The sequence below is a fragment of the Octopus sinensis genome, unplaced genomic scaffold (assembly GCF_006345805.1).
Source record: "Octopus sinensis unplaced genomic scaffold, ASM634580v1 Contig20065, whole genome shotgun sequence".
NCBI classification, from domain to species: domain Eukaryota; kingdom Metazoa; phylum Mollusca; class Cephalopoda; order Octopoda; family Octopodidae; genus Octopus; species Octopus sinensis.
In genome coordinates, this window is record NW_021836857.1 from 15,001 (window position 1) to 30,000 (window position 15,000).

At 41.0% G+C, this 15,000-nt stretch overlaps 1 protein-coding gene across 1 annotated transcript in view; it reads left to right on the forward strand.

The window, feature by feature from the left end:
* Positions 1-15,000, forward strand: part of LOC115232224 (E3 ubiquitin-protein ligase MIB2-like) — a 33,203-nt gene that overhangs the window by 11,103 nt on the left and 7,100 nt on the right. Inside the window, exons 4-5 of the mRNA XM_029802065.2 lie at positions 9,153-9,365; positions 12,921-13,099. Of these exons, the coding sequence (XP_029657925.1) occupies positions 9,153-9,365; positions 12,921-13,099 (392 nt within the window). The remainder of the gene's footprint in view (positions 1-9,152; positions 9,366-12,920; positions 13,100-15,000) is intronic.

The window sequence follows — 15,000 nt, forward strand, 5'->3', positions numbered from 1 at the left end:
AAAGTAATAAACAAAAAAACAAGAAGAACAGAAAATGCACCGCAGGAAAAAATCGAAAAATGCCTTCGTCCTGCATGGGACTCCAAGGAATATATCAGTTGGGGAAACAAATTTGGTACAGTCCAAGTACGTTTCCTCAACGAAAGTTTAGCAAAACGTTTTTCCACATTGGAGCTACATTCGGACGACTTGGTAATGATACCAGTCTATTTAAACAAAAGGGTCACGAAAGTCCAAATAAAAAACATACCATTTGATGTCGAAACACAATGGTTGGTCTCTGCCATCTGCTTTGAAATGTCAGAGACAATGTCAGAGACAAACATCCTGGAAATCGCGGTTCTAGGAGAGAAAGACTATGTGGGCAAATCAATCGAATTCCTGCTTCAATTGGATGAAGCAGCAAGAGAGAAGATACCCACCGCTATAGAACTGCCAGGAGGCTACAAACTCTATATAGTGGTTGAGGGCAGGCGACCACGCTGCTATTTGTGTGGAAGCGAAACACACTTGAAAAAGACGTGCCCAACCACTGCACACCAAGAGCAACAACAACAACCACTACTACAACCAAAGCACTCCGGAAAAAAAGCTCTACTACCCACACCACCATCAACACAGAAGACGACAAGAGAAGCACACCAAGCTAATCCGTCATCAACCAAAAACCACTCAACACCTGAAAAAATACCAACACCACCAACAACAGCAAAACCCAAAGGAACAGAAAAACAAAGAAAACACACACAAACTGATCCCCCATCCCTTATACCGCACTCAACACACACAAACACTCAACAACCAACAACAACGAAAACAACAACACAACCACTTACACAGACATACATAGAAGCCCACAACATACCCCTACCCCCTTCTGATTCCTCAGAAATTTCGTCGGAAGACGAAACCAGTGAGGAATGGCAAATAGCTACAAAAAGAAGGAAAATAAAGAGCAGAAACACAACCAAACCAAATGCAAACACGAACAAAGCAGGGGGAAATACATCTCCCGAAGACATTTCAAAACCAACGCAAACAACAGCCACACCAACACCACAAAAACATATACAGCAAACATGCTCACAGCCATAGACACCAAAAACACAAATTTAATGGAATACATCCAATCAAAAACAAACATAACAGAAGAGACATAAAAACAAACAATCACCCATACACAACACCACCAGACCACATCAAAATATTACACATCTCCAAAAGTCTGCACCACACACTCAAAGGCATTTTCCCCAGTGCGGTTGGTAAATGCCAAAAATATCTCACAAAGAAACTGTACTGGGATCTTCTCGAGGACAAACCAACGGAGGAGAAAGCAAAAACTTTCGAGCAGTAAGTAACCCTCTGTATTCTAATTCATTAGAACTATGATCAAGATTGGTTGTGTAAATGCGCGTGGCTTGGGGTCCCCTTGGAAACAAGGGTACCTCTTAAATGACATAAAGTCACATAAGTTAGAAATCATAGCCATAAGCGAGACCAGACTCCACAATCCGCGGGCCCTAAAGACCATGTTTGGCGGACAGTTCAACATTTATTTTTCCCCCTGTCTGCCGAGAATGGGCGGTAGTGGCACCGCGGTACTTTTTCACAAGAGTCTGGATCTCAAAGTAAGGACAATATTCGTAGACCCGGAGGGTAGACTGGTCGTCCTGGATGTCGACGGCAGCAATGGGTGCGCCTTTCGACTCGTATCAGTTTACGCACCGCCCTTAACAGGTCGGGTGGATTTCTTTCAACGTCTAGAAGTTTTCTTGGGAACGTCTCGTCCTTTACTCTTAGTGGGGGATTGGAATGCTACCTTGGACACGCATGTAGACTACGTGGGTAGAGATAGGAATAGACGGGGATGCAAATGCCTCAGAGACCTGCTCAGACGCTTTCAACTGTCTGACAGGTTCCGACTAGACCACCCGAATGCGCCAACGTGGACATGGAGCAACCGCATCGGGTCATCGAGATCGTATCTAGATAGGATACTGTGTAGGACAGTAGATAGAGATAGCATAGGATGTCCACAATTCCACATCGTCAGCTACACGGATCACAAACTTGTGACATGTACGCTAGACTTAGGTAAGACACTTAGGCAGGGTCCCGGATACTGGAAACTAAACGCGTCTTTCCCATCGAGACAGGTTTTCAGAGACCGGATTAGCACACTAGTAAAGAGGGCTTTGACGGGAGCCATCATCAACAACAAATGGTGGTTTGCCCTCAAGAGAGCAGTAAAAGCAGAAGCGATTAGGTACAGCAAAGCACTAGCCATAGATAGAAATAGAGTAGAGGGTGAGCTAGTTAAGAAGCTAGAAGAGGCAATTAGAAGCGGCATCGCATCCGACGTTTTGGCGGCGAGGTTGGCCCTCGACCAACACTTCAACGCCAAACACGAAGGATGTGCTGTTAGAGCTAGGATGCGTGCTCTAAGGAACGAAGGTGTTGGAGCCGCGAGAGAGGCCCGGGTGGCAGAGGCCCGGGTGGCAGAGGCGCAACAGGGCAACAAAGCCACCATTCGGTCACTGGTAGATGAACAGGGGCGCGAATTGCTCGAGCCAAGTAAAATGTGTGAGGCCTTTCAGCAGCATTTTGCCCGACTGTTCGGAACGAGTGGAGGGCAAGAACGTAGGGTGGACTTCAGTGCCTACCTACATAGCCTACCACGACTCTCGACAAGAAAGGCAGGGTGCTGCGAAGGTGCCATCACGGCGGCGGAAGTGCGGGAAGCGATGGCAGAATGCTCGAGGGACAAATCACCGGGTTTGGATGGTCTACCCTACGAGCTTTACAATTGTATGCCAGACTTGTTTGGAGATCTCTTGGCGGCGGTGTACTGCAACTGGCAGCAAAACGGGAGCATTCCTGGTTTTGTGAGCCGAGGAGCCGTAACACTGCTGAAGAAAGATCTAAACAAGGGAAATGTAATAGATAACTTTAGGCCCATCACTCTGCTTAATGCAGACTTGAAAATTTTGGCCAAGGTGCTAGCCAAGAGGTTGGCGCTTGTCATCGAGAAACTGGTCGACAAGGCGCAAACATGCGCCGGACCATCCATGACAACCTCCATCTGATGCGCTACATCATAGACAGGGTAGTTAACGAACCTGGCATGGGTGGGGCCCTGATCAACTTGGATCAATCGAAAGCCTTTGATAGGGTGGACCATCGATACTTGGAGGCAGTCCTGAGAGCGGCTGGTTTCGGGCCCGTCTTCCGCGGCTGGATAGCTGCCTTGTACAGAGGCATCCGTTCGGTAATTCGCGTAAATGGACATCTATCGAGACCTTTCGACATTGCACGTTCGGTCCGTCAGGGATGCCCCCTCTCGGCGCTTCTATACGTATTGACTCTTGAGCCACTACTGCGGAAGCTGGCGACTCTAAGGGGCATCCCGCGAGAATTGGGATGCGGGACGAGCGTGTCTGCATACGCGGACGACGTCACCGTCATAGTGTCTAGCCACGAGCATATCGAGCTGGTCGGCGAGACACTGAAAAACTACGAAGCGGTGACAGGAGCGAAAATCAACCGGGAAAAGTCAGTGGGCTTGCGACTAGGCACCTGGAGAAGCAAGCCCATGCCGTCCACCAGCGCCTCCGTCGTGGGACGCTGGACCGACGGCCCGGTTGAGTTGCTCGGGGTCTGGTTTGGTCCGGACCTCCAAGTGGAGAAGAACTGGAACGAGATAACGAGTAGGGTGGTCACTCTCGCCCGGCAATGGGCCGAGAGGAAACTGTCCCTAAAAGGTCGAGCGGAGGTGGCGAACACGTACATCGCGTCCGTCATCTACTACCGCCTGACCGTCGTACCTTGTCCCGACCCTACCATCACCAAACTACAACGCATCCTCTTTCGCTTCTTGTGGAAAGGATGCGTCCCGATGGTCAGGCGATCCATTTGCTGTCAACACCCGTTAAAAGGAGGGCTGGGCATGCCGTGGTTGATGATGCGCAGACACGCGCTGAGACTGCGACATCTCTGGCTCTATGTAGACGACGGTGAACAGGTGTGGTCGCCGTTTGTGAGGCACGCTTTCCCGCAGCTCGTCTCCATGACCGAACTGCAGTCGTGGATCAAAAAGAGGCCGAGGAAGGGCGAATGGCACCGCGAGAGTCGCGTTGCTCTCAAGCAACTCTGCCGTCCTGGGTCGACCTTAAGTGACTTCAACACAACCAAAGCATTCTATAGGGGTTTAGTGGAGGGGAGGTACGACGACGAGCTCGGGGCGAACCTGGACGTCGACGAGGAGTACCTGACCCGCCTGTTCGGGACGACTTTCGGGCCAGGGCCCATGGACAACTTCCAGAGATCCCTGGCCTGGCAGTGCTACCGAGAAGCGCTACCCGTTCGGGATAAGCTCTACAGACACGGCTCGAGAAACACGGGGCCGACCTGCCCGAGATGCGGTCAGAGCGACGAAACCGTTCTGCACGCACTCGTTCAGTGTCCAACAATTTCCGACCTGTGGGCTTATGTCGAACAACTGCTGTCACGTGTGGGACGAGTCGGTTTATCAGCTGAGTCTATCGTCAATATTGTCACGCCTCCTTCCTTCAAACGGGAAGGAAGAGCTATTTTCATCATCCTTGTGGCTATGGCGAAAGAATGCATCTGGTGGACGCGTCTGAAAGGATTGGAGACAAACACTTTCCTCTCTGGTCAATCTCTCATCAACTTCTTCAAGTACCACTTGAAAAGGAAAGTGAGAGTAGAGAGGCAAGTTTTGTCTAGCGAATGTTTTAAAAAAAGATGGGTGAATGTAGCAAGAATGGCACGTATGAATGACGAAGCCACCTTGAGCATATCCTATGAACCCAGAAATTGAAAACAGAGAGTTGCTTATTTGCAAAAAAAAAAAAAAAAAAAAAAGAAATATAAAATGTGACTTCATTGACCGAGGTTACCGTGGTCTTTTCCGTAGGCTTTTCTTTCCACGGGTAAACCTCACCTGTCCTCCCCTTTACACTTCATATTGACATTTCTGTGATAACGATCCCTATTGATCAATTTTTTTCCTCTCCTCCTCCTTTTTTTTTAACCCCCTTTTTTTTGTCCTCTCTCTCTCCTTTTACGATCCCTTTTGATCGAAACTCCCCCTTCCTTTTTTTTTTTTTTTTAAACCTTCAAAAGAAAAGCTCTACCTTGTAATTTGTTCTATCTGTGTGCAGCCCTGTGTGGCTAATAAAGAAACATATCTATCTATCTATCTGTCTGTCTGTCTCTCTATCTCTCTCTCTGTCTATCTATCTATCTATCTATCTATCTGTCTGTCTGTCTGTCTATCTATCTATCTATCTATCTATCTATCTATCTATATATCTATCTTTCTATCTATCTGTCTATCTTTCTATCTACCTATCTATCTTTCTATCTATCTGTCTATCTTTCTATCTACCTATCTATCTATCTATCTATCTATCTATCTATCTATCTATCTATCTATCTATTTATCTATCTATCTATCTACCTATCTATCTATCTATCTATCTATCTATCTATCTATCTATCTATCGATCTTTCTATCTATCTGTCTATCTTTCTATCTACCTATCTATCTATCTATCTATCTATCTATCTATCTATCTATCTATCTATCTATCTTCTATCTTTCTATCTATCTGTCTATCTTTCTATCTACCTACCTATCTATCTATCTATTTATCTATCTATCTATCTATCTATCTATCTATCTATCTATCTATCTGATCCCTATTGATCAATTTTTTTTTTCTCTCCCCCCTTTTTTAACCCCCTTTTTTTGTCCTCTTTCTTTTCTTTTACGATCCCTTTTGATCGAAACTCCCCCTTCCTTTCTTTTTTTTTTTTAAACCTTCAAAAGAAAAGCTCTACCTTGTAATTTGTTCTATCTGTGTGCAGCCCTGTGTGGCTAATAAAGAAACATATCTATCTATCTTTCTATCTATCTGTCTATCTTCTATCTACCTATCTATCTATCTATATATTTATCTATCTATCTATCTATCTATTTTCTATCTATCTCTATCTATCTATCTATCTATCTATCTATCTATCTATCCATCTATGTACCTATCTATCTATATATCTTTCTATCTATCTGTCTCTCTTTCTATCTACCTATCTACCTATCTATCTATCTATCTATCTATCTATCTATCTATCTATCTATCTATCTATCTATCTCTCTCTCTCTCTATATATATATATATATATATATATATATATATATCTATATATATATATATACATACTGGAGATGAATGGATTTATGGTTAGATCGTATGTGATCTTCTTCTAGCATATGGCTGTCCACATAGTGGTTTTTAGCCCTAAATATACACATGTATATATATATATATATATATATATATTAAACAATGATAGTTTTGATTGTTACTTTCATATTTGTGTATGTGTATGTCTCTATTTGTGCGTTATCACCATCATCATCATCATCATCATCACCATCATTATCATCATTTAACATCCACTCACCATACTGGCATGTGTCGGCTGGTTTGACAGGAGATTATGAGTCGGTGAGCTGCCCCACGTTCCTGTCTGATTTGACATGGCACCGGAAGCGAACAGCCACGGCTATGATGCACGGCTGCCACTTATAGGACACTGGCACGACCACATCCTTATCGTCACTTGGCCTGACATATCCTCTCCCGCAGAGAATATCACCAGGGCTCTCGGTCACTTGTCATCTCCTCTATGATGTCCAACGGTTGGAGATCATTCTTCATCAACTCATCGAAAGTCTTCTTGGGTCTCCGTCTTCCAAAGGATCCTTCCACAGTTAGAGATCGGCACTTTTTGACACAGCTGTCCATGTCCATACACATCGCAAGACCATACCAACGCAGACGTCTCTCTTGCACACCCTATTTGATGTCTTCAATGCTCAGCTTTTCTCTCAAGACTCCTATACTCTGTCGTACATGCACACTGAGATTGTACATCCAGCGAGGCATACTGGCTTCATTTCTTTCAAGCCTATGGAAGTCCTCAGAGAGGTCACATCCCATGTTTCACTGACATGTAACATAGTTGTTTACACACAGGCATCATAACGTCTGCCTTTCAGTCTCAGGGAGACGCTCTTTGTTACCATTAGAGTTAAGATCATTCTGAACTTTGCACATCTTATTCTTATTCTTGCAGCTATACTCAAGGAACAACCAACCACACTCCTGACTTGGCCACCTAGATAGCGGAAACTATCAACTCCCAGTAGCTTACCTACCTGGCAATTGATGGGCTCTATTTTCTCTACATTTGTGCTGTTTATTGTACTTGTGCACCTTCCACACAGAAAAACTATTATCCCTGTTAACCTTCCTCTGATATTGCTGCAACACTTATGTGTCCATACCTTACACTGGGCACATCTTATGAACTTCCTACCTACGCTTTTTCTACAGATCGAACAGTGCCATCTTCCTGAGGGGATTTGTGAATTGTCCGCTTTCCTACTTACTAAGATTGCTTTTTTTAGATGAAGTTTAAGGCTCGTTGATTCTAGTCCTTACTGATATACCTAAAATTTACCTAGTTCTGAAAGTTATTCGGCTATGATAACAAGGTCATCAGCATTGGGGATCTCCTAGAAGCGGTCATCTTAAATCCCTCTGTTATTGCCTGGAGGACTCTGATAAACAGGAAGGCGCTGAGGAATAATCCATGATGAACCCCTACTTGTACCCTAATTGATTGCTACACACGATGCCAAACCTCACCTTACTGACAGCATCCCTGTACATGACTTGTAACGCTCTTACCAACCATTCGTCCATCCCTAGCTTTTGCAGTGACCAGCAAATAAGGGATCAAGGGATCCTGTCAAAGCCTTTCTCCGTGTTTAACAAAGGGTTTATCTTTGGCTTTGTACTTCTCCTGCAGCTGCCTTACCAGGAATATAGCATCAGAGGTTCTTCGCTGTGGCACAAAACCAAATTGCATCTCTTCTAGTCTAACACACAACCTAATTATTTTGTCTGTGACCCTCTCAGTAATTTTCATTGCTTCATCTAATAGTGTGATACCTCTGTAATTCTTTCCGTGCAAGGCATCATCCTCCCTGTATGTGTGTGTGTGTGTGTGTGTGTGTATTTGTAATTATTTGGAATTTGTGTATACATTTAGAAGTATGCCGCTTAAAGATCTTTCGCTGATTCGGTTACCTCATGTCATCCACAGTTGAGCTATAAGTGACACTGGATCTACTTCATGTATTCTGCAGTGTTCGTTCAGTTTATAATGAATGAGGGAAGCAGAAAATGGAGTTAATGAGAATTTTTATTCATCGCAACGATTGTTTCAATCAATCTTGCATCGGGCCCTTGCAGGTAGGATATTGTATAACTGGTTGTGGTACATCCTCCGGTGCAGATGCATGTCATCGGGTGTCTTCTTTTAAAGAAGATACCTCTGTAAATATATTCGGGTTCGCTTGGAATGTTGTTGTTGCCAGAAGGCTGTTGTCTCTCATGTTGTTATCCAAGAAGCTCCTAGCAACAACATGTCAAGTGAAACTGAATATATTTAGTAAGGTATCTTTACATTAAAACAAGGCACCCGATGAGATGCATCTGCACTGGAGGATGCAACACAACATTTTGTATAGTAGCCCACTCGCAAACGACCGATGCAAGATGGGTCGAAACGGTCGTTGTGATGCATATTTTCGTGAACTCCGTTTCCCCAATTCATTATATGTATTTATATATGTAACACTGATGTTTATGTGTGTGTGTGCGTGCATGCGCATTAGTTTTATGCATGTGGACGCTAACCGGCTCAGCAGTTTTATGAACCCCTTATTAATGTAGCAACGTCAAAAGTAAACATTAGAAATTATAATTCTTCTTTACTTGACTTGATCTTCTAATCATGTGTTTACTCTAGTTCTGTTGCCCTACAACTTACTATAGTGAGGGGCAAATGTAGGACATCTTAATATGTTTATCATGTCTCTAACACACACATGTATCAGGTTATAGAAGGTCCTTATGGAAGATTTATTTCACTGACAAACATCAAATGTATTTGATCAGTTTGATCTAGTACCCAGTAGAAAACTGTAATGACATTGATATCAACCCTGATTTTCATGTAAATTTTCATTTTCCATTTTTACCTCCACAAAGGATTCGGTGAATTTAGAAATTGTGAACAAAGAATATAGGACACCATTGCTTGAAGCTGTTTCGGACGGTCACCTCGGAATAATGCAGCGGCTGATAGCCAGGGGCGCGAATGTAAATGTTGTCGAACATGGAGGAAATAATTGCCTGCATCTGGCGTTAAAAAGAGAAAACAACTTTCATTCTGAGGTGGAGCACATGACCATGTTAGATCAGGTAAGTTTTCACATTGTTTGTGACTATGTGTGTGTGTGTGTGTGTGTGTGTGTGTGCATTTGTGCGTCTGTGTGTGTGTGTGTGTGTGTGTGTGTGTGCATTTGTGCGTCTGTGTGTGTGTGTGTGTGTGTGTGTGTGTGTGCATTTGTGCATCTGTGTGTGTGTAAAATAGACAAACTGACAGAGAAAGACAGACAGAAACAGACATTGTTTATATCGCAATTTTCACCTACCAACCCCATCCTCCATTACCATTTCCTGATCCAGTCACAATGGTAACCCTTAGTTATATTATTATGTAACAAACACTATTCTCTATTCCGTCCCCTTCTGTCCTCAAAGGCACGACCTCTCCATGGTAGAGAAGGTGATCCATCTCGAATGTTGGCCATACAAACACGGTCATCAAAATTTGAAGGAGAAATGATCTATTCAAGACAGGAGATATTATTCTGAATTAACAATGATACTGGGTAGAAGAGAGGTTCATATGATAGACAGTAACATTTATAGTGCTGGGGCCATGATAATAAATACATCTTGTCCATTCCATGAAGAATTCTGCCTGAAACAGCTCTCTGTCACATTTCTTTTATATAATACTAGCAGCATAGCCCGGCATTGCCCGGGTATGTAAGAGCCCCTAGTAGGCAACGACTAATCCCAATCTAGTCCTTTCCCTCTAGGGAACGAAGGTGCGTGTGTAGGTTGCAATATCTTCTCTTCACTCGAATACTTCTGTGTATACGATGTTCCTAGCTGTCCCTTTGGGCGATAAAAAGGTCGAGTTGCGTCCTCTAGACAGAAGATGTGTTGCATATAAAAAGTTTAGATTCTCGACTCCATGTCGAATTTATCGATTTTTTTCAGAACTGGGGGAACTTTTCAAAATTTTCGCTGCGTTAGTTTTGAATTATGACATTGGGCTATTCCCATATGAATAAAGCTCACTACAGATGACTGACTACTATTCAGGCAGTTGATGGTCATCTGTGTATTGTTGTAATGTCTACTTTGGTGAGAGGAACCTACTCTGACAGCCAGCGACCTCCCCACCTACTGGAATAGTCCATCAGAGTAACACTGAACAAATTATCAACTATGCGTTGGTGTTCTGCCTCAACTGTGACACCGATTCTTACTTCCCTTACTTCACTTTCTTCATCAAAAGATGTTTCCTTATTAATTCATCATCATCATCATCATGATAATGTATCGACTGTTTTCAAAGCTGGCATGGGTTCGACGCTTTGACAGAAGCTGGTCAGCTGAAAAGCTACCTGGGCTCCATATCTCTTTTCGCATTGTTTCGATAGTTGGACGTCCTTCCTAATGCCACCCAATTTACATAATGTACTGCGTGCTTTTCTGCAGCACCGACACGGATATTTGTATGTGACACCAGCATGGGTGATTTTTCCGAAGCATCAGCACCCATGATCCCACAAGATTAGGATATCTCAGACGAAGAATGATACAGGGGTCATGACAGTATGCAAGGACAACGACGACATAGCTTGGCATATCATCTCAAGTACAGCAGACTGCCAAAAGTATTGCTCCCATTTCATCCCCTCTGTGAGGCCCAACGTCTGACGGTCCTTTCTCACCACATTATTGCACGTCTTTCTGGGTCTACCCCCTCCACACATTCCCTCCACAATGAGAGATCACCACTTCTTGATGAAGCTATCTTCATCCATATGCATCACATAACCATACCATGGTAGACATCTCTCTTGCGCACAAAATCCGATGCCTTATATACCCTGTTTTTCTCTCCAATCCACTTAATTAAAGAAACATTATTGATCTGCGTGGATATGTCTATGTGGTGTTGATTTAGTTGTTATGTCTGAAGGCCATGCTATGTTGTTGCTGTTCTCTTTTCTGGTATAACTTATATTATTTGTGGTGTTATTCATATCTATAAGACAGTCCTTTGACGAAAATTTTATGCACATTTTGCTTTGGAGGTTAATGGCAGCCAAACCGAGGCAAGGATACTAAATGCGTGGTGAGAATGAGACACGCGATGGTTAAAATTCGCAAGCTATAAGATGTGGTTGCTATGGCAAAAAGAGTGATTTTTTGATCCCTCTATAACGATGTCTCTCTGTCACTCTTTCTTGCACCACCTCTCTCACTGTACATCTGTCTGTATCTATAGACAGAAAGCGATGACAACCGCAAAAGTTTAAATATTCTCGCCACAGGTCTTTTAGAACGGTGAATTAATATCGCCCACCTCCATCGCACAGTCATAACAGATATTATTAAACAGATATATTGTGTTAATTTATATATATACTGTGTGCATATGTGGTTGGATTGTGCTAAAAATATGCACACCTATGTTAAAAGTGCTAGCGAGTTTGTATTGGAACTTCGAATTTGCTCAATTGAAAGGCATGGACTCTAGGGCAAAATTCCTCATCTTTTAAGATGTGGCCCGCTTAGACCCGAATGAAATCGGGTTATAATACCAAAACGAGTAAAACAATAATAAACTATTTTAATTCCGAACAAGGCCGGGTATGTATTTCTAATCTATCAAATGAAGAAGGCGAACGATGATTCAAATTGGATTTTTATGTAAAAATATGTGTAATTGGGCCTGGAATGGGATTACAATTTAAAAGAGGGGGTAACTTGCGGTGAGAAATTGTTTGAGAGACTTTTGGGGCGCTACTGTGGTCGTTTTGATGTGAAAATAGGGATTTTATTGATTTTGGGGGACAATTGGGGGTTTAGATTGGACACCTTTTGCCCGATTTCAATCAAACTTTCAACATGGTAAAGTAGAAGATTTGTAATTTAAGCACGGAAATCTAATTTTTTATAAATGGGAGATAGATAGATAGAGAAAGATAAAAAGCAAGAGAAAGTGAGGGAGAGTCCGAGATAAAGGAAGAGTAAGAAAGTGGGGATGCGAAAGAGAAAGGAGAGAGGAACAAAGAAAGTGAATATGGCGATAAGAAACAAAGGAAGCAACAGAAAGTAACAATCACACCCTCACCCACGCGTAGAGCGGGTCACCTTAAGCTAGTACTTATATGTACAATACTCTTCCGTAAGTATTTCTCTTGCTATGGCCATTTGGCTTTATCAAGCCAGTTGTAGAGATAGGTTCTTGTTGGTTTGTTGTCTTTCATTATTGTGACATTTCTGTCCTTATATTTTGTATATTTGACTTGATGTTATAATAACTTTATATTGTGTTTTTATTGAATAGTTTGTGACATTTGTGATTGGCAAGTAAATATTTACTCATTAAATATCATTGTTAAGCAATAACGTTGACCACTAATGTGCGTTTTGTTCAATATAATGATCATAATTTTTGTCTTAATGTAGAACGTAAAGTAAAACAAATGATAATGAAAAGTGGACTCAACTAAGAGATGATGTAAGAAATCAACGCTGTGTGAATACTTTAATCACTGGGAAAACAAACTATGTGAAAATGTAGTTGAACTGTTGTGTAATTTGGGGCATCTTTAGTATATGCTTGTGTAATCTTTAACTCATCATTTTATATTTCATCATTTGTAGTTCTGCGAAGAGCTGAAACTGGGAAACGAAGAAAGGTACTCTGGCGTGGTGGTTGCCAGCTACCTAGCCCACCACGGGGCCAACTTTTACTGTAAAAACAAAAGTGGCAGAACACCATTGGACCTAATAGAAAAGGAAAATTTAAAAAAGACGTTAAATATGTTATTCCGACCAACGCCGTAAGTATTCACTGGCAATGACAAGATAAACCATTACATTTTCTGTTTTGTATATAACCGTGTTAATATGTTTCTATTGTTTTAATTCTACTGATACATTATACTGCTTTAGAGGCTTAATGAAAGGTTAGACAACAGCAGTAAGAAGAACAATAAACAATATGCAGAAGTTAAGATAATTAAAGAAAGAACACTATTTTGATTACATTCAAATGATTGGTTGTGTTGACTGTTATACCTCTCTTAACATCCCAACCCACCTCTCTCAGTTCCCTATTTTAAAGATTTGGGACCAATGAGAAAATGTAGAAGTAAATAGTGAAGTGATGGAATTTATCTGTCTACCAACAGATTGTTCCTCTGTTTTCTCTGTCCCACCCAGTCATGTCCATGTGAGCTATCCTGAGAAAATCACTACAAACACATACAATGAGTGTACATACATGGATACATACATACATACGTATTTATACATGCATACATAGATACATACATGTATATATATATATATATATATATATATACATATATATACATATATACATATATATATATATATATATATATATATATATATATGTATATATATATATATATTTATATATATATATATATATATATATATATATTTATATATATATAATATATACTATGGGGAGGAAATAAATATTCGTCTGTCAAAATTCTTTATTTAATTTCTAATGAACATAAATGGGATATACCACTATTATATATTCACATACACATGCATAAACTCAGAATATGCAAAAGAAACTAATAAATTATAGTAACTAAGGAATTTATATAAAATTATAAATATTTAGGGGTGAAAAAAGTATTCGTATAGAATAAATGTATGATTTTCTATGCCATAAAATACTGTTAAAATATTTTTTTACTAGAAATTTCTTGTTTATTCCAATAATCTTAGTTTTCATTTTTGAGTGTCAAAACACTTGCTTCTTCATTCAGCACTGAAACAACATAAAGTAATATCGCAATAATGGCGAAAAGTAAAGAACTCACAAATTCAGTGAAAAACTTAATTATTGAACTGTAGAAAGTAGGTAAAAGTTACAGGAAAATATCAGAGACACTTTGTATTCCGCTTACTACCATATCTTCATTTATTCAAAGATATAAGGAATCGGGAACTGTTGAAAACAGAATAAGATCCGGAGCACCACGCAAGATTTCCCCAAGATCTTTAAGAAGAATGAAGAGAAGAATCAGAAAAAAACGCAATAATCACCAGAAAGGAGTTTTCATAGGAATGAACTGAAGTCACGCTCTCCTAGAAAAACTCCTCTGTTGACTAAAAGGCATAGAGATGCCCGTTTAAAATTTGTTATGAACATAAAGATAAATCTGATACATTCTGGGAAAATGTTCTATGGACAGACGAGACGAAAATTGAATTGTTTGGACGAAATTCGCTTACCCATGTTTGGAGTAAAAACACAATTCCTACCGTAAAGATTGGAGGTGTGGGGGTGTTTCTCTGCAAATGGTACTGGCAATTTACATGTGATAGATGGTAGAATGAATGCAGAGATGTACCAAAATATTTTGAACAATAATTTATGGGACTCTGTTGAAAAGCTCCAGCTTTGTGAAGTCTACCAAATATGGATTGTCAATCACAATATAAAATTATTGTAATGGCCAAGCCTGTCACCTGACTTGAACCCCATTGAAAATTTGTGGCGTTATTTGAAAACTGAAATTCAAGAGCCCCAACATGCATTACAGATTTGAAGAAAATTTGTCAAGAAGAATAGGAAAAAATTCCTAAAGAAACATGCGAGTCATTGGTGAAGAACTACAAGAAGATATTGGTTGAAGTGGAACTGAATAATGGTTATGCTACGAAGTATCATATCAAAATTATCAGTGATTTA